The following is a 20,451-nucleotide window of genomic DNA, read 5'->3' as shown; positions in this document are numbered from 1 at the left end:
GAGGTCATCGCTTCATTGCACAGGTCAGTGCTGTGGAGGGATGCTTGCACCCTCACTCCAGCAGCTGATAGGAACAATTAATCTGGGCCTGCATTCATTTAATTCTCTAACAAATGCTTTCCCAGGGAAGTTGTCTGTGGGTTGGAGAGGCTGGTGGCATGAAGTGTGGGCCTTGCACTCAATAAATAGACTCCCCACCGCATCTGTACTGCGTGGAGGCACCAAGAGCATTTATGTGGACCCTCCTGCGTGCAGCTTGTCTAGCGCAGTGGGGATTTTCTGGGCATTATCCAGCACCGGCTGCACTGTGCTCTGTGTGTCTCCAGGGACTGGCAGCCACAGTTGAATCTGCTGTGGTCTTCACCCTTCTAACCTCGGCTTGTGCCTCCTGGTGTCGGCACAAGTCTTCTCGCAGCCACCTGCAGCAAGTTCTGCGGCAGTGCCTGCTCTGGCCCACCTTCCTTTGATGCATGGGGAAGGGCAGGTGCCCATGCTGATGAGCTTTTAGGTGCATGTGAACTCACACACACTGTTTTTACCTGTGGATAAAGCTCCTTAACTGGGGACAAAATGATAGTGAGCTGTGGAGTGTGCAAAGGCAGGTGCAGGGTATGTGGTGTGACTGCTGTGAGCAGACAAGCATGTGTGTCATGGTGTTAGGAAGGAGGCAGCTCTGAACTGCCTGGCTCACAGCTGGGATAATTCTCCAGCAGGGGTGTGCTATGGCATATTGGCCTCGGAGGCATCTCCACAGGTGAGCTCCTCTGGTGCTCCCCATCATTTTCAGCCAACATCTAGCTGCAGGCAGGTAAAAGTGCTTTCATGCTTTGCTGTACAGTTCTGTAGCACTGAGCAAGTGGCTCCTGCAGAGGTTCCCTCCAGCTCCAAACTCAAACAAGTACTCACAGATATTTGTCTCGTGTGCTCTTCAAAATCAGATGCCACGGGCCCATCATTGACAGGCGGCGCTCCAAAATCTCTGAAGTGCATGTCACAGACAGACAAATATTTTCTTGCTAGGATGCTGGCAGGGAGCAGCAGGTTGAGGGAAAGATGGATTTCAATGGTTTGATTGATTCGTTTAATTTGTGGTGCAGGATGAGCTCAAGAAAAGCAAGGCTGGGAGAGGGGCTTGGATGAAAAGTCTCAGGCTACGTTTGGTGGCAGCTCTTACTTGAAGTAGCTACGTGCAGCAGACGGTGCAGTGGTGGAGCACCAGCACTGACTGAGAAATCAGTGTGCTTTGGCAGCAGGTCACCTTTTGTACAGGTGGATCTAGCTTGTCAGTCAGCTGGAGCTGGGACAGGAACAGTGGGCAAAATGGCAGAAACTGAACGAGGCTATTCAGTCTGGCTGTCAGGGTGCCAGTGATCCAGAAAACACCAGAAAGGGTGAGATGGGGAAGGTATGAGTAGCTGGAGAGTGTATCATTATTCTTTTCTTCCTTGTAGGGATTCCTTGCCTTAAAACTATCTTTATAGCCCCCTGTTTTCAGTCCATGTCTCTGTCCTTTGCCACAGTCCCTGAGACCTGGGCTGGCAGGGAGAGATTAGAGTAGCATGTGCTGGCCTCAGTGGCTCAACCCAAGAGCTGATAGGAAACAGCCATCTAGAAGAGTTGCCCCAGTCCATGCTCAGAGCCAGATTCAGCTCCCTTTTTTTGTGACTCGCAGCATCCTGAAAGTTTGGGGAGCTCTGCTGCAGGGACTCATGGTGGTGGCAGGCATCTGAGTGCTGCACTCTGTTTTCTTCTCCTGGAGAGGAGAAGCAGGGCTATGGCTGAGGGTGGCTGTGGACTAAGACCACTCATGCCAAGTAAGGGCCCTCTGCCTGGGGTCTGGCCCAGCTTGTGCCATCCACACTTTTGTCTAAAGGATTTGCATTTCTCTGATATTCAGAGCAACAGTAACTATGGGAATCAGCTCAACTCATCCCTTTGCATGGAGGTCACCAAGAACAGGGACTTCCTTGAGAAATGCATCCAGATCCAAAGCTCCCAGGTTCTAGCTATGTGTGTCACATCCATAAGATAGTCCCTGTCCCCTCGGCACTCTCTAGTCCATATGTGACTCCTGGCATTTCCCACAGCTGCTGGTGCCAAGAGATGAGGATGCTGCTGCCATCTTGCAGTCCTTCAGCCGAGAGAGCTGGGCAGGAGAGAGGACCCTTGCTAGGAGTGTGCTGCCAGCAAGACAGCAGACAAACCAGTGATAGCAGCAGACAAACCAGACCCAAAAAAGCCCAACTCAGGCATGGAGAATGCCTGTCTAATCTACTTGGGAGCATCTCTAGTGTAAGTCCAGTGATGGCTTTGCATACAGGTGTGAAAATAATCCTGGCTGACAAAGAAATTGGCCAATGGTGCTGGAAGGGGCAGAAACCTGGTACCTAAGGGAGAAATTAAAAACATACCCATAGCAGTCAGCTGGAGCAAAATTCCTGGGCAGCTTAAGAGCCCTGAGAGCAACTCACAAGACATCCCCTTTAATTCCCTCCTTCTCCCCACTTAGGCTTTGTTCCGGCCCCTCCGTGTACGTACAGAGCCCTAATCTCTCTGGCATGCAAATAACCACCGTTTTTTTGTGCTCTCCCCCTTCACCTATTTTGGAAATCTGGCCCCTGATGTCGGGGAGGGGGGGAAAAAGGAGAGTGCCATGCACTGGGGCCTCCCAGAGAAAAAAAACAGAGGGCTTAATGGATCTCCTTGCCTCACTGCTGGAGGTTTCTGTGGCAAGGCAGGTCCTGGAGGGCTCCCCACTGGAGCAGACCAGCATGGGAGAGGCTCAAAAGCAGATTTTAGGAAGCAAAAAGTGTTCACATTGCTGGTCTTTGCCTTGAACCATCTGTAGGCAAGGCTGGATATGAAGCAAGGCAGGTGCTGCAGATCCTGATGCTGCATCAGGTGCAGCACTCCAGGCTCAGCTGGGAGCCGTGACACTGCTTAGCTGTGTTTGGCCAGGGGTTATGGAGCTCTGGACTGCCCGGGTCTCAGGGGGAGCTTCCCACCTCTGCCCAGCTGAGGCATGACCTTACACCAAAAAGCAATCCTAGCTCACCTGGCAGGACCAGGGTACAAAGAGCAGATGTGGTTGCCCAATAAGCCTCTCAGAGCCTGGAGATGGTGGGCATGGAGAGAAACCTTGTAGTAAATGTTTGCTGCTCTGCTTTTCTCTTCTCTTCTTGCAGCACCAGCAGACTTTCTCTCTCTCTGTTGCTTTACTTCCTCCCGGCCTTCCTTTCCATTCCTAGGTTAGAAGATGGGGAGACCTGACCCAGAAGAAGGGCAGCTCCCAGCTCCTGTGAAGCCCCCGGATGGTGGCTGGGGCTGGATCGTGCTCCTTGGCTGTTTTGTGATCACCGGCTTCTCCTATGCCTTCCCAAAAGCCGTCAGTGTCTACTTCAAGGAGCTCATGAAAGATTTCCACGTGGGCTACAGTGACACAGCCTGGATCTCTTCCATCATGCTGGCCATGCTCTATGGGACAGGTGATGCTTGGACACACTCCCACCTCCTCAACTCACACCTTTCCCACTCTGCCATGGGCCCAGACCACGTCCCCATGGACTCTCCTCATACTCACTGGCCTAGTCGTGAACCATGATGCAGAATATAACTGTCCTACCACTTCTCTTCTGGAAGTGTGCTGCATCTCGTATCCCTGTTTCCTCTGCCCCAGGAGACCTCAGGGGTCACCCCACCTACATCCCAGATAATTGATACAGGGTTTTCTCCCACTGCTGAAGTGCTGTTCTTATCACACCAAGTGCCAGGGAATAAGAGTCCAAAGGCAGGGCAGAACAGAAGTCTCCACACCACCAGCCTCTCTCCCTTGGCCAGGCCCAACAGATGTGTATCTAAGCAGCCAAGTAGTGAGCTCCATCATTACAGTTTCATCTTCCCTGAGAACCCTGCCTGGGCTGCCTGCCCCTCCCCAGTTGTCCTGTCTCCTCCTGGTCACCTACTCTGTCTCCTCTGCTTCCTCCTAGGACCAGTATGCAGCATCATGGTGAACCAGTTTGGCTGCAGGCCTGTGATGCTCATTGGCGGGCTGCTAGCTTCTGCTGGGATGATCCTGGCATCTTTTACCACCAATATCATTGAGCTTTATCTGACAGCTGGTGTGCTGACAGGTGAGAGCCTCAGGATTTGGGGGGCAACACAGGCTTACCTGGGGAAGAGCCAAAACCATGTTGTATTTCACTTTAGCATATTTCCCTTTAGCACTGCCATGTCTAGTATCAGGTCTCCCTCACCTACTTGCACACGCTATGGGAAGCCTCTAGTCCTGAAAGTTGCACCTGTGAGGGATGCATCTGCTGGATCTAAACAGCCAGGGCCTGTGGTTGAGAGACATAATAAACCTAAGTGGCGCTCAGTGATCATGGCGACTGTGGTAGGTGGCATCAGTACAGAGTGGCAGGGAAAAGAGGCAGAATTCCTGTGTAAGGCTCAGATCCTGCCTAAGTGTGAGCACAGTTACCTGATTCAAACCCACTTCAGGTGGACAGGCTGGTTTAGCCCATCCTCTGCAGGGACAATCCACCAACATGAAGGCACAGAGGCTTGAGAGGAACACATTCATCCCATCATGGGACTTCAGGACTAGGATAGTCTGAGGGGAGTTTTCAGCTTGTTGCAAAACACATCTCATGTTCTTGCACTCCATATCTCCCTCCTGGCTCTCACTTCCATGTAGGTCTGGGTATGGCATTGAACTTCCAGCCCTCACTGATCATGCTGGGCACCTACTTCGACAAGCGTCGGCCTCTCGCCAATGGACTGGCTGCTGCTGGGAGCCCTGTCTTCCTCTCCTCTCTCTCTCCACTGGGGCAAGTGCTGCTGGAGAAGTTTGGTTGGCGAGGAGGGTTCCTTATCATGGGGGGCCTTCTGCTTAACTGCTGTACTTGTGGGGCAGTCATGAGACCCCTGGATATGGGCATGAAGAGGAAGATGGGGAAAGCTCAGGACAAATATGAAGCCAAGGAGATGCTGCCCATAGGAGGGAAGTCAGAGGAGGGAATCAGCACCACTGATGGAACCAAGAAAGGCAAAAAAGCCAAGAAGAAGCCCAAGAAAGGAAAGAAGCTTCTAGATTTTAGTATCTTCTCCAACCGAGGGTTTATCATTTACACCATTTCAAAGTTCATCCTGGTCTTGGGTCTCTTCGTGCCCCCCATATTGCTGGTCAACTATGCCAAGGACACAGGCGTACCGGACACAGAGGCCGCGTTCTTGCTCTCCATCATTGGTTTCATAGACATCTTTGCCCGCCCAGCCTGTGGCATGGTAGCAGGGCTGAAGTGGGTCCGCCCTCATGTGGCATATCTGTTCAGTTTCTCCATGCTCTTCAATGGCTTGACAGACATCTGCAGTGCCAGGGCGAGCAACTACACGGGGCTGGTCATCTTCTGCGTCTTCTTTGGCATCTCCTACGGCATGGTAGGGGCACTGCAGTTCGAGGTGCTGATGGCCATCGTTGGCTCCCAGAAGTTCTCCAGCGCCATTGGGCTGGTCCTACTCATCGAGGCTTTCGCCGTGCTCATCGGCCCACCCTCTGCAGGTAGGTGTCTTGCTGCAGGTGATGCATTTGGCTGTCACTGCTCCGGTGTATTGCAGGTACCGGGCATGGACATAGCACCTGAAGAAAGACCCTATTTCTCAATTTTAATTTGCTCTAGAGGCTGAGAGCTGATCTCTGCCTTCACTACAAATGTTGCATAGAATCATATTAAGGAGAGGGTCAGGTACATGCTGCAGACAAACCTTTGAGAGTCTTCATTAGGACAAAGCAGGTGTCTCTCAAATTCTCCTTGGTGTCCATGGCCCTTTGATTGGCACTGTGAATAGTGATCTCAATTTGTTCTGGTCCCAATCCCAAGACACAGGTGTTTTGCTGTCAGTCAAGTCAAAACAGTTTGCACAGTCCCCTGAGGCATTTGCTGGTAATTTTTCTAAGAGGATTAAGACACTCACAGCTTTTCAGCCAGTCTAGTCTAGGTCACAGCCCCTGGTAAGGTCCGTGCCCCACAAACAACCCATAAAAACAGGCTGTTGAATGGAGGTTGGTGTAGATTAATGTTAAGTGTCTGATCACATGTGAGAAAGCCAAATCATGCCCAAGGCTTATTTCCAAACAAAGTGCAGTTTCCTGATTTGCAAGGAAGAGTCAGGGACAAGACTATGGAAAATCCCCAGGCAGGAACCACTCTGTTGTTTTTTGCACTCCTTTCCTTCAGCTGTAACACATAGGCTGAAGCCCATCATTGAAGACCTTGGTGTGAATGGTCTTTTCCTCAGCACAAACCACCAGTTATGAGTAAAACCCGCCCTCAGCAACTCCAACCAGTTCTCAAGTAAAATTTGGCAGCCAAGAGAAGACCCTCTTAAATGCTAACAATAATTCATGTCTCACTTTATAAGCTGTGGGGCAGTTGGCAGTCCCAGGCCAGAGAGGGTCAAAAAATATGCGTCTTGGAGGCAGCTGTAGAGAGATCATTATGGGAGAGGGGGATTTAACAGCACCTTGCCCCAAGGAGCAAGGCCCACCAGTGGGGTGCTAACAAGGGAATCCCTCAGGCCTCCTGCCTCAGTTCAGCTGTGCCTCGGTGCTGTGTGCATGTACAGTGGCACGCAGACAGTTCAGGGTCACCGAAGAACCGTGTTGGGGGCAGCCAAGTCCTGTTGGGGGCTGTAGGACCCCCTGGTGCAGGAAGCTCGAGTCCTCTGACAGTCCTGACGGCTCGGACTCGGGGAGAACAGTGCTCATCTGGGAGAAGGGGGTTGAACAAAGTGGCTTTGTTTGGTGTAATCCTCCTGAGCTGCTTCCCGCTCCATGGGCCAAGGGGGTTTGGCACAGGATAAGCTGCACACACACACGCACACGCACGCGCACTGGGACATGCAGGCTCCTCGCTCGCCATCTGGCTTGGCTGAACAGGGGCACGTTCACCTGCTGAGGAATTCGCTCCGTGCCTCCCATGACTGCTCCGGGAGGCACCTCAGCGTATCCTGGGGCTGGTTTCAGCGCATGCACTGTAGCACAGCAGGGACTGGGAGTCACACATGTGACTGCATTTGAGAGCATGCAAGACCAGGATGAAGAGTGCAGTTCCATGGCTGCATCCCGACTGCAGCAAGGCAGCTGTTCATGCTCCCCAGCTACAAGAACTGGGAACTCTTCCTCCATTGCCAGCCCCAGTGGATTCAGAAAATATATTGAGAATATCTCTGGCACAGAAATCATCAGGTGCGGGCCAACCAGAGGGATTTCTCTGCCAAAGAGAAATTTATTCTTCCCTTTGGAATGTTTTGCTGACATAATAGCTTAAGAAATAGCAATGTCTCTCAAACGTTCTTTTCTGAGACTGGCCAATCCAAATCATGAGAGGCTTTTCCCACCTTGGCAAGTAGAAGATGGCCCGCCATGAAGGTGTTACAATTATTTAAGGTTGTCCAAACAAGTGAAAACACCAACCATGAACTGTTGCCATACTTTTCCCTGGAAGTACACTGTGGCTCATTCCCAGGGTGATTTTTAGGTATTCAGGCTTCTTGCTCTTCCCTTGAGGAATGGGTCCTCAGCCAAATGCAGGTGTTGCCTACCTGCACCGGGCTGTTCATGCAGGAAGGCGTAGGCCAAATTTAATCATCTCATGTCTTCTCCAACCACCTCATTTCTTCTCCAACCATCAGGCCGCCTGGTCGATGCTCTCAAGAACTATGAGGTGATCTTCTACCTGGCGGGCTCAGAGGTCGTGCTCTCCGCCCTCTTCCTGGGCGTTGCCAGCTACTGCTGCCTGAACCGAGGGAAGAAGGAGCCTCCCCCAGAGAACAACCCCGCTGTGGGAGGGGGGAGCGACACCGAGGAAGCAGAGTCCGACGTGCAGGAAGCCGAGGAGCACAGCAGCGACAACCACCAGCCAGCCCACAGCACTGACAATGCCATGGTGGTGGCCAACGAGGAGGCCAACCATGTGGCAGAGGAGCAGAGGGGGGAGGGAGGCGGCTGTCCCGCAGGGGATGGGGAGGTGTTGGCACGAGATGGCTGCAACGCTGACCAGATGGTGGAGAGAGACAGTTTTTAGTCAGGGCAGAGAAGAGGGATGTGTAAAACTGGCCTTGTTTGCAAGCACTTCAGCATGGGAGGGTAGGTGGGATGCGGGGAGAAGAAAGCTGGGACAAAGGCAGAGGTAAGAAATAAGTGGGAGAGGTATAAGAATAGTTGGTCCTTATGTACATATGTCCACAACCTACCAAGTGATATGTCTGCTTGCATCCTGCACCCATGCTGGTACAACACAGGCTCAGAGCAGCCCAAACACCAAAAAGAAAAAATAATAATCTTCTTTCCTCACTTTCAAACCAGCCCTGGAGAAAGTCTTCTGAAGAGGCTGCCAAGGACTCTCCTTTTCCTTCTGCATTGTCACAATACAGAACACAATTAGAGACTCTTTGTAATCAGATCTGGTATGCTCTGTTCTAGTGTCAATGTTTCCTTCACCCCACTTCCACAGTCTGGATAGTGTCAGTTGCACTGGCAGCACGTTTAGGACGTAGTGTAACTCATAGCTACCATCCAGCCACCTTCAGGGGCCAGCAGGCTCTGTGCAACACCTCCCTCGGGCACTGCCAAACCAGGAGGCCACCAGCTCCAACTACCTCTGCCTGGCATATCTTTTGTGGACAGTGAAGCTGGGGCAGTGACACCTGATGCTGCTTTGCCAAGTGCACCTGATGCTGCTTCCCCAAGTGGCAAAGCACTGTGTTAGAGGCTGCTGCTGAGGTACAAGAAGAAGATACCTAAGAAAGGCTAATGCCATTAGGTGTGCAGCCGCAGTACGGAGCCTTGCTGACAGGAATAGCACCAAGCCAGCTTTGTCTAGGCTCAAGTGAGCCCCGTTGACGTGTGAAGGGAACAACTCGGCCCCTGTGGGGGCGGGTGTTTCAAGACAGGTAAATAACCATGTCCCAAGCGATTATCCACTGAGCAGGAATGGCACTAGATGTGCCTGTGTTTTCCTCTTAAATAGAGAAAACCTCCTTACATAAAGGAATCAAAGGTAAGGCAGAAGGACAAGCCCCAGTCTCCAAGTGCTGCTAATGAGGGTGTTGGAGCACGTGGTAAAGCAGGCATGACCCCCTCACCCCCTGCTGTAGTGGTGGATTTCTGGATTCAGAGAGGACAACCTTCCCTGGCATGCTTAAACCACTTCTAATCTGCTTTAGGACTGGATCTTTTATAAACACCCCTGGCCAAAGCTCTTTCTTCCGGTTTCCTGAACTGCTTCACCTCAGAGACCCTGGGGGAACCTGTGACTATAACAAGGGATCAAAAACTAAGCAGAGGGTTAGCGGGAAGGCAGCTCGTTGGGCCACCAAAAGTTATGTTTCATTCCAGACCAGACTGACTACAAATTAATGGATAGTTGGCAGGATCCATAAAGCCATTTAAACACAGCAGGGGAGTGGGGACATGAAGGAAAGGGTTTCATTCTAGGTGCTCCCAAACAAAAAACAGCAGTAAATGATGAGCAAAATAAAGCTGTTGAAGAATATCAGTTTAAGAAGAAACAGAAGAACTGGAAATTGGAGAGGAGAAGGCAAACTCCATGAGGCTCTACTCTGTCCCACCATAGCTACCACCACTGTCAGATCTGATTTCAAGCCTGTCATAATGGTGACTTTGGGCTTTTTCCTATTCAAACTCACTTAGAAACGTCTCAAATGAGACTAAAGCTCATACCAAACCCCAGATGCAAAGCTCTGGGAGAATGAGAGCAGCAGCAAGGGGGCCCTGCAGGCATTCATCCAGTGCTCTCAAAGCTTGTTTTCCCTACCAACAAGGAAAGATTACTGTTTCTGCTCAACCAAGTTGCTCTGCAGCTCTTTTCCCAGTAACCCCAGGCTGGCTTTCCCTTATTCACTAGTATTCCCTCCAAGAAGGAGCTCACAACTTCCCAGAGGTCCAAGGTCCACAGCATGAAAACAACTGCCCTTGTCAGCCAGGCTGGTCACTAGAACAAGGTCCCCTCTGTTTCCTTGTCACAAGCCAACATTTCCCACTAAGCCTCCTGCTCTTACATTCTTTTCACAAAAGCAAATAAAAGCCCTCAGGGTACGAGATCTCACTATAGACAGTGCTGCAAGATTCCCAGACCTCTTCCTAAAAAACCCAGCTATGCTGCTTTACACTTGGTTTCAATGGCTTTCAGGCAGACTCTACTGAAGCATTTTCAGTTCCCCCTCAACTGCTTTGTGTTTTGGCACAACAAATAACTCTGAAAGAGGATCAGGGACTTAAGCATCAGCTGAAGCTTGTGATGCAACAGCTGAGCTGTGTGGAGAAGCTGGCCCTGGAGAGGAACAGAGATGCCACCTTGGCGGGACTGAGGCACCTGGTGGCCTTTAAAAGGCTGGTGTTCCCCAGGGAAGCTAAAATGCAGAGAAGCTGGTATTACTGGAGGACTGGTCTTGCTATAGCATTTATAACACTCTTCCTCTAGAAATCCGCACTGCACTGACCACCACAGGCTGGTATAGAGATTATGCACCAGTATGAGAAGAAAAAAATGGCCAGACCATGACACCCATCTTCCCAAGATTATAGCATAAGATTAAAACCAATGGAAGATAAGCAAACAAATCTCTCATAGGAAAGACATGAAGTACATGAAATGAAATGTCACATATTCCTTTATTACAGACAATAGTCACTACACCAGTCTGTTTAAATTCTCCAGAGCAGCTTGACCATGGATGGCTCTTTTCCAGGCACCCACAGAGATGAAGAAACTCCAAAAACAATCAAAGAGACACAAATAAAAAAAAAATCTTGATCATAAATTAATGCACTTAAATAACTTCTCCCATGACCATTAGAATGTAATGACAGAAAAGTCAAAACCCCTGGCCCAAGAACACCACCACTCCTGAGCAGTTGTGCTGCCCACTAACAGAGAAAGTGCCATCCGGATCTGGGATTGGCCCAAAGGGATGGAGGGAGGGGAAGAGAAAAGGAAGGAGGAAAGAAGCACTCTCACTTACCTCAGCTTTCCTTTCCCAACTTCCCTCGTGCTAGGGAATGGGAAGATAGCTACTGCTACTGGCTGGCCCAGAGGCAGCACAAAATAGTTGTGCAGAGAAGAGAGCACGCTAGTAATTCTTTACACTAAAAAAATCCCAAAGCCTCTTCCTCTCTCTACAAGGCTTTGTGTCTCCTTTCTAGTTTAAAGCTGGGGTATTTCCATTACAGTCCTAAGGTGGATCCTCAGAAGGAGCTTGAAGACAGCAAGCAGCGATGCTAACACTTCCCCATAGCACAAAGGAAGGACGGAAGGGAGCTGTTCTCACCATTTGTAATCACCTCCAAACCCTTAACCAGCTTCCATGTGCCAGAGAGGAGCAGTGCTGCCCATGTGCTCAGCAGAGTCCTGCCTGCACAGGGGCACATGGCAGTGTAGGAGTGGCTTTTCCCCCCCACAGCTCAGTACCCAGGTTGGGTAGCAGAAGTCTCCAGGGGCAAAAAGAATTATCCAGGCAAACAAGCAAAGGAAAAGAGAGGAAAGCAGAGGTTGGTCCCAAACCAACCAGCTACCCCACCCAAAGCAGAGGAGGAATCCCCGGCTGGACACACAGAGAAATCACGGAGAGTGAATGGCCACGTGAAATACATGTTTTCATAAGTCTGCAAAGTCCTCCCTCTGGCCATGCTGACACACTCAGGCATCATCAATGAGCTTATCTCCATTTGCATCCTCCCTCCCGCTACCCTCTCTCTCGCTTTCTCCTTCTTCTTCTGCCCCATCTGTGTACGTGTCCTTCTGCCCATAGCTGAGAGTGGTGCGGGCAAGGTCCACCTCGATGGGAAAGACATCCGCATCCCGGAGCACGGCGTAGCAGTCGTCGTAGTACTTGGACATCGTGGAGACAAAACGCTGGAGCTGGAACACGATGTCCTGAACTGTAGTGGAGACATGTTGGGGGGAAAAAGTGTAAAAATTTCCTTCCCAAACAGTGTGAAGGCTGTGATCAAGCCTCCCTTACCAGTGTTAGATACCATCTCCTACACATTAATCCCTTTTGGCCCCTCAGGGCTGATGTCCCAGGTACAGCCACAAAGAAGCTCTTCAGCAAAGAAGAACTAAGCCGTCTTCTGAGCTGAGACAAAGGAGGAACAAGAAGGCCAAAGTCATGTCTGCTGAACCCAGCAGTGGCACTCACCATGCTTCTGGTCCAGGAGCTCTATTTTCTCTAGCACATCCTTCCTCATCTTGGCAAAGCGTGTGCGAGCCTCCTGACGGCAGCGCAGGATGAGGCGGTACTCGTAGTTGCCAGTGCTGACCCGGTAGAGAGGCTCACCCAGAGCCTGCCAAAATCACGGCGCCATTTCAGACTCCCACAACACACAACAGTGCCTGCACACAAGTCTGCCTACTACTGCCATTGTGGACTCACAATGACCTTGGGTTATTACAGACCTCTCAGGCACACGGGAACTGCTGTCAGGAAGCAGGAACCAGGAGGAACACTGAGCTGTGTCAAAAACCAGCAGTCAGTGGGGCCACTTTGAAGGCCAAACACCCACTAACCATGGTAAAGAAAAGCATCACTACTAAGCAAATACAAAAGGACAGGCACCTTTCAGCCCAGTAAGACAGGCATTAAGAACAAGTTTATATCAAGCATACAAAAATTCTGCCCTCCTCTGTAAGATTTTCACTGTATGGATTGCATAATGAATTATGTATCTACACAAGGAACCCTCTGGTATCTACAATCACCCAGACACAATGCTGGAAATCAACATGGAGGGACCTATACACTGTCCTGCAAAAATCTGGAAAGAGGTTAGCTCTGTCAGCAACAAAGCATCCTTCCCTTGCACCTGTAAACACAACATACAGAAAAATCTGTGCTACAGACTACGGCCCCCTTAACACACACTGCACGTGCCAAAACCCAAAGATGTCGCTCTGCTGGGCAAGGCTGGGATTATTTCCTTCCTATTTAGAAGGAAACATATAATGAAATATTGTGTTAGGAGTTTGATTTCTTCCTGGCACTTGGGAACTAGGCATTCCAAGAAATCAAATGTCTGCTCTGAGGCTGATATCGAAGATAAAAAAGGATGTTACTTTTATGCAGGGAAACTGGAATTTATGGGATACCTCTAACTATTTTAAACAGAGCTGTTAAGGATTAAAGTCCTGAAACTCTAAACTATAAATCCCCTATTGTTAAGAGAGATCCTTTAATCAATTTCCTTCACTTATAAATGCAGCTTCACATGCATTTTGCTACAGAGAAGGTAAATCTGCATTTCTAAGAAACAAGTCCAGAATTAATGATAAGCTGTACACTACACACAAATGGAATTTGTGAAGATAACACCTTAATCCTCCTTACATAACCTAATAGTACTTAAATACTGAGAAAGGCAACCACTGAGCAAACAAGCTGCAGTGCTTCCCAGGTAGCATTTAAGGATCCCATATTTCTAATACATCAAGAATAAATGTGTGTAATTCCTTAGGATGCATTCACTAGTTTGGGTGTTGACAGGCACAGGAGTACTTTTGCAATTGTACTGATACTCACAATGCAGCTGTACTCTTCATCATCCATCTCTTTGACTTTCAGGCAGTAAGACTTTGCAGAATTAAAGATTAAAAAAAAAAAAAGCAAAACAAGAAGGAACTATTAAAAATTAGAAACAACTTCATCATCACCCATAAACACGAGGTTGCACCAGGTTGCACCATTCCAAGCCTTCCTTCAGTGGACAGATTCTGAAGAAAGCACAGTGGGAAAAATCCTGTGTATATCTACTCTTTGGGAAAAGACAGTACAAGAAAAGTATGACATAGGAATAAATAAGAAGGAAAAGAAAAAGATTAATTGCAGGAAGGATTGATGTAGGAAGAGATTCTGCCATATTCCCTTGCCTTAGGGCTGCAGCTCCAAGTACTTCTCTCAACAGGTAAAAGGAAATAGATTCCTTCAATTAGAGAACAGGTGCACTGAGCAACCTTACCCTTTTTGGGTAGAAAACAAGGACTGAGTGGAATGAAGGAGAAAAAAAAAAACAGCAAGCTCTAAATCAAAGCAAATATGAGTTGACAGTTGCTTACTTTGGCTAAAGAAAGAGTGTCCAAAATTACCTGAAAAATATGGACGGGGGAGCTCTTTAGAGGAGTTCAAGAGCCTAAGTTGCAGAGAAGTCTTTAGAAATAAATCAGGATATAATTCTGACCATGTAGAAAATAAGTCATGTGGGTACTGTAAGATCTTTCTTACCAGTGAGAAGTGTTAAATTAAAAGCAGGTGTCTGAATCTGAGTAATCTGGCAGTAAACAAAGAACTAGAAAAAACAGGGCATTCTCTCATGGATTATGGAAGGATGGATACATGATCATATACGCTAAATGTGACTTTCAGGATAATTCTATGAAACTTAATTTCAACCATCACTTAGGAAAAAAAAAAAAAGCAGCTCACCAAATATTCAAACTTGACATCCAGGTATTTTTTGATAGTCAGCCTCGTGTCAGGAATGGCTTTATTCAGGTACGTATTCAAGTCAGTGAGCATCTGCAAGGGAAACACCCTCTTGCTGAATTAAGACTAAAAAGCATGACTACAATTCAAGTGCAACCTTTTACCCAGCACAGGTCATGAGGCTGCCTCAAAACTCTTCTTTGAACTACTGCATATTTGAAAGAAAATGTTTGATCATGGCTCAGAATGGTTAGAGCATTCTTTACTGTCACTGGCAAGTGGTTCCAGTGCTAGAAATGCTTGCCTCACTCCTAGCCAGGATTCATCTGCTTTTGACATGTTTTATTTTCAGCTGGTCCTGGAAACAGCTCTCCCTGATTCAAAGTTTCATGACCAGCATTGTCCATCCAACACAGCACTGAAAGTGGTGCCCAAATCAGCACTTAAATTCTCTCTTTGCTAAACTAAGTGCACAGACCCCCTGGAGACTCTCACTCAAATACATTGATTGAAATTCTTACATTGTTCCTGGGCTGCTTGTCTGAACTCTTTTAGTGACATAATACAGTTATGGGTACCAATATCAGGTACTAGACTGGTAAGTGACACTACTCCCTCACTCCCAAAAGAAAAGGAGAGGAATATACCCATATGCACAAGTCATAAGGACAAGGTTGATATATTCAATATGTTACCTCTCAGGTTCTTTTCATTATGAAGAGAATTCCCTGAAGGAAAGCAGACAAGGATCCTTCTTCCCTCAATGAATGAACTTTTAAGACCACACCTTTAAAGACAGGCTTCTGCCTTTCTAGATTCCCCTCTTCTCCAAACCCTTTACTCCTGGTTTAATTCTTTACCGGCTTAATTGTTTTCAGAAGGTGAATCCCAAACTTCTCAATGTTGCGATGGGCATCAGCAAATTTCACAAAGGCTTCACTGGCAGCTGGTTGTGGTTCCCGTACACCAATGACAGAGAAAACATCTCCAAATGCTGCATGTGCAGAATAATTACAGATAGATGAATAAAGAGGTGAACCCTGAGAAAAATCTTGTCTCCAATAAGTGCCTCCCATAACCTTACAATTAACTGGGGGATGATGCTACATATTCCCTAAAGACCAGAGTTTGGCAGGGCATTTCCTCAGTGTCTCATGTGAAGGACAGGGCCTGTGTTAGCACTATGACTGGCAATACAGGAGAGCAGCCCTTCACAGCTCATTTCTGCAACCCTTAGGGTTTTTTTGCATGAGGGAATCACACATCCAAATACTGACAAAAAAATCCTGAAACTCAAGGTCAAAAGTTTTTGCTCCCTTTGCTCAAGATTCTTTACCTCTGTGTGTCTGAGATAGCTCAAAGAAAGCCCTGAGAAGACTCTTGGTGTGCTCTGTCAAGCCTGTGACGGAAGCCAGAAAAAACATTTAAGTCACTTCATTGAAACACAATGAAAGTATCCTTGTCTCCCATCTAATACCAAGTTTATTTATATATATATATAAATACCAAGTTTACCTTTGTATAACTCTGCAGTCCTCTCCAGCTCCTCTAATCTCTTCACGAGTCCATCTAAATAGAAACAAGAATCAGAATACAGAATTATAACAGTCACATTCAGGACATGGTTAAGACCTGACTAGGTGAAAAAATACCAGTTTCATATATTTGGTTCAAGTTTCCCTCATCTCTTGATGCCCGTCCTGTGACACAACATGGGAAGCTTTTAAAATGACTGCAAACTTATTTTATAGTATGGGGTCATCATCTATTGGCATTCACTAAGTTGGTCCCTGCTTTAAATTAATCTGACCTGAGGTAACATTTAAGTGGCCACAAGGACAGGCTGTATCACTCAGGAAGGGCAGAGACAAACACAACAGTAAGGCAGAGCAGAAGAAAAGAATGTGGACCATGCAAGCAACAATAAAAGTCAGGCAAACACAGGAGAGTAAGCATTCCATTAGGAAAATGTCCTCCTGGACAATACTTACCATTGCACAGTATGGCTCGGCTTAACCCCAGGGCATCTGCTGTCCCAGAGCTCATGTTCTCTACCAGCCGGTGCTTTACTTTCTTCAATACTAAAGGCCAAAACAAAGTTACAAACCAGCATCAGGGTCACTTCCATGGCCATGAAAAGTTCACCATCATGTTTCACCGGTTTTCCAGGCACTGGATAAACTGCTCTTAATTCAGTATTGAGACAGCAAGAAGAAAGAACACCGTAGAAACAGGGCACTCTGGTCCAGCCATGCATAGCACATCTTCTAATTTGCTTATCTGCCCTGCCCTCACATCCTAAATACTTCAATCAATGGAGCTCCAGCAATTCTTTTGGAAGACTGTCCCTATCAATCACTTTGCTAAAAGCAAAGCACTTGATATTTGGAACTAAACCTGGCTTATGCTATCTGCTGTATTACTTCAGCTGAAGTAATGAGGCTGAAAGATAATCAGGACTTAATGCTCAGTGTTTTCTCTTTCCTTACTTTTACCTTTTGAATCCTAGTTAAACCCTTTCATCACCTCTTGATGGAATTTCTGCCTTTGGTGGTCATACCCTACAAATTACTAGAGACATCTATGCCCTACTTGGAACCAGATGACTCAGTCACCTTTATTTGCAGGCAGATTTGCCTGCAGATCCCAAGAACTCAGCTGAAGTCACAGTGTTCTGAAAAATACCATATTCTCATCACACTTCTGTTTTCCCAGAAATCCATCTCACTATTCACAATTTTCCAGAACTCCTGTCAATTTACTAGCACCATAATCACCAGGAAAAGAAATGAGAGCAAAGAGTCAGAGAGCTGAAAGTGAGAAAGGCAGACCATATAAAGGAGACAGCTGTGTAGGCTTAGCTCAAAACCAGACACTTTGTTTTAGCAATAAAGGCTCTCCTGTCTCCCATAAAATTTATGTTTGTACAAAAGTCAGTGTAGATAGGTATTTCATCACTGTTCTCCACGGTTGGAAATCACCACCAATGCCTTTCAATTGACATATTTCTGTGTACATCTCAAAATAGGTCAGCCTAACTTACACGTAGTAAAAATAATCAAATTATTATGCAGTTGAGATTCATCATCCATGCTAAACACAGCACAGAAAAACAAGCCTCTCACAACATCAATTAAGTCTTGATTTAACTTTCAAGCCTATTTCAAAATGTCAGGGAAGGATTTTTTTTTAAACCTGTAACTCTCTTTGACAGTATCCATTTGAAAATGACTGAGTTAAGAGCAAGAAAGGAAACAGATTTGGTTTTATCTAGGACCAATTTTTGCACCCTTCTGCATCATTTTAACACTCTAGGGAGAAAGAAACCAGTCTTACCAATATCCAAAGACTTGCCCTGCTTTGGGTCAGCCTGAAGCTTGTTGTAGTGTATTGTCACTTCTCCCTGCAGAGAGAGCAAACCCCAAACTGCTGTGCTGGAAGCAGGCAGCAGTGGCTCCCTTTACCCAAGGACAATAAGCTGCCAACTAGGACCCAGAAGCTCCAGTGGCCCCCTCCTACCTCTCACCTTTACCATCTGTATCATCTTGGCCACCTCCACTTTGGTCTTCCCTTTGACGGATTTCCCGTTGACTCCAGTGATTTCATCCCCGGCTGCTACGGTGCCGTCTAAGGCTGCTGGAGTGTTATCGAACACCTAGGAGAGAGCACAGGCAGTCTGCAGTCAGGAGAAGGGCCCCTGCAGAGCCACAGAGCACAGACCAACAGCTGCATTCCTCCTACTTCATTCACTTCTACTTTGTCCGTGCTGAAGCTGCAGTTTTCCCCCTTTCCAAACCAAGAGGTGTGCTGATCATCTTGTTCCCTCAAGAAGTTCTTGCCCCTAGGATTTGCCTCTTGGAGCATAGGATTTCCTGGTGTTGGGAGTGTCACACTGTTCCCCTGTGAATTCTAACATGCTCTCCAAGGAGAAGGACAATTCTAAAAGTCTTAATTTAATTCTTCCACACCTACTAGCTACTAGAGTAGGGAAAACTTTTCACTGGAAAGTGAGATGTCATCTCCCACTTTGAGAAAAACAAACAGCATAGGGCTCTCATTCCACACTTCCCATCTCTCAGGCCAACACTGTTTTAAAAAGATGGCTTATTTTTCCTCCCCAAGTGCCCACCTGGACAATGTAGAGACAGGGGCAGTACTGTGCTCCTCCTCCAATGCTGATCCCAATCAGGTTCTGAGAGTCCTTCTTCAGGGTCACTGTCCCAGGTACAGTGGGGATGCCCCTGCAAAGAGAAGGGAATAACTGAACATGGGCAGAGCTGCCTGCATTTGAAACAATTCTGGTATGTGAGTCAGTACAAATGGAAGACATCATGGGCACTGCACATCTGAATTCATTCCCTCAGCTCTGCCACAGAGCCTATCAGCACAGGCCAGCAGAGAGACCTTCTGTGCCATCTTTTTCTTGGGATTGCATGCAAGGATTAGAGGTGGAAGAGACACCCTCATCCATTGCTACACACTGAAGAAACACTATCATGCCTTAGTGTTTCACCTGCACTTTGTGCTGAAGTCAGAGGACAACTTGCACAGCATAAATGTGATTCAAATCAAGTGCTCTACGTTAAATGCAGTCACTGCAGAGCAATACAAATATTCTCCTTTGCTCACCAGCACAGCAATGCCTCATCTCCACTCTCCAGAGGGAACAAGAAATCAGCACTGAACAGGAAGGCTGATGTTCAGCACACAGTGTCACACACAGGTAAATTTATCAACTCTCATTAGGTCTTGGCTGCGAAGCCAAATTCTATTATAAGAAACACCAGGAAAAGACAAGAGAAATACTCACAGCTTATCTTCCTCAATATCATAGTCCAAATCTGCAAACATTGTTTTGGTTCAGTGGAGTCCGTTTGTCTGAAGCTGCTTATTCCAAACTCCCTGAGAAGAACAGAATAAATCAAATAAAAGAATGACTGCAATAGAAAAAAAAAAAAAAAACAGAGAACCACCCTGTCACCTTTATCAATCTCTTTTTTCTTTTTGGAATGCCACATTGTGGTCTCTGCTCTTATAACAAAAGATGAAAAACGAGTCAAGTGTTCCTGGTTCTCTGCTCTGCATGCAACAGGATAAAGTCCTCGAGTTTGAATGCCGCATGTTCCAAACCCAAGACTCACACACGTGCAGCGTTTCCAAAGCACAGAACAAAACGTGGTCCCTTCCCGAAGCTGCTTCTTCCCACACTCGACCTTGCACCACGGCTGCTAAAGATACTCAGTTTTATCCCCGACATCCATCACACATCTCCGTGTTCTTGACTTCACAGCAAGTCACGTCACTTTCTGACATTCACCGCCTGTCTCGGCAGGCCGTACCCAAGCTTTCCACCGAGAGACTCATTATTTCCCCATGCACAAACCTCGTTTCCATTTAATTTCAGGTAGTAATTAGCTGGCACGATTGGGTTCCGCCCACCCTTCGGCAGCACCCAAGGCACGGGGACACCGTGAGGGTGGTCGTCTCCACCACACCCGACCCTGAGGGACCAGGGCTTCACCGACAGCTCAGCGTGCCGGGCCCCCGAGGCGGGGCCGGGCAGGGCTGCGGGCAGGGCTGCGGGCAGTGCCCGGCCGGGCAGGGCTGCGGGCAGGGGCTGCGGGCAGGGGCTGCGGGCAGCGGCTGCGGGCAGGGGCTGCGGGCAGGGGCTGCGGGCAGCGGCTGCGGGCAGGGGCTGCGGGCAGCGGCTGCGGGCAGGGGCTGCGGGCAGTGCCCGGCCGGGCAGGGCTGCGGGCAGGGGCTGCAGGCAGGGCTGCGGGCAGTGCCCGGCCGGGCAGGAGGCGAGCGCAGCCCCCGCCCCAGCCCGCCCGGCGGGACCGTCCGGGGCAGCCGCGGGGGGGCGTCCCTGAGGGGCCCCCAGGCTCACCGGAAGCGGCCGCGCGGCGCCGTCAGCCCCCGCCGGCCACGTCACCGCCGGGGCCGCCCGGAAGCGCC

At 48.3% G+C, this 20,451-nt stretch overlaps 2 protein-coding genes across 3 annotated transcripts; one reads left to right on the top strand and one right to left on the bottom strand.

Moving 5' to 3' along the window:
• Positions 1–3,137: 3,137 nt before the first annotated feature.
• On the top strand, positions 3,138–8,647 carry SLC16A8 (solute carrier family 16 member 8). Its single transcript, XM_068192014.1, has 4 exons — positions 3,138–3,485; positions 3,987–4,130; positions 4,697–5,560; positions 7,693–8,647. Exons 1-4 carry the CDS (start codon positions 3,257–3,259, stop codon positions 8,082–8,084), a joined length of 1,629 nt encoding a protein of 542 aa, XP_068048115.1. The 5' UTR covers positions 3,138–3,256; the 3' UTR covers positions 8,085–8,647.
• Positions 8,648–10,674: 2,027 nt separating this feature from the next.
• On the bottom strand, positions 10,675–20,451 carry PICK1 (protein interacting with PRKCA 1). Of its 2 annotated transcripts, none has more exons than XM_068191228.1 (13): positions 20,384–20,451; positions 19,307–19,398; positions 18,626–18,737; positions 18,023–18,151; positions 17,833–17,899; positions 16,488–16,577; positions 16,012–16,065; positions 15,833–15,895; positions 15,357–15,490; positions 14,497–14,589; positions 13,597–13,647; positions 12,220–12,364; positions 10,675–11,959 (listed from the first exon to the last, which is right to left on the bottom strand). In XM_068191228.1, the coding sequence occupies exons 2-13, from the start codon at positions 19,345–19,347 to the stop codon at positions 11,718–11,720; spliced, it is 1,221 nt and encodes a 406-aa protein (XP_068047329.1). In that variant the 5' UTR covers positions 19,348–19,398; positions 20,384–20,451; the 3' UTR covers positions 10,675–11,717. The 2 variants fall into 2 exon arrangements, with proteins under 2 accessions (XP_068047329.1, XP_068047331.1); XM_068191230.1 differs by lacking the exon at positions 20,384–20,451 and adding an exon at positions 19,880–19,904.

The sequence above is a fragment of the Anomalospiza imberbis genome, chromosome 5 (genome assembly GCF_031753505.1).
Source record: "Anomalospiza imberbis isolate Cuckoo-Finch-1a 21T00152 chromosome 5, ASM3175350v1, whole genome shotgun sequence".
Taxonomy (NCBI): Eukaryota; Metazoa; Chordata; class Aves; order Passeriformes; family Viduidae; genus Anomalospiza; species Anomalospiza imberbis.
Note: the sequence above shows the minus strand (reverse complement) of the source record. Positions and strands in the feature narration are given on the sequence as shown.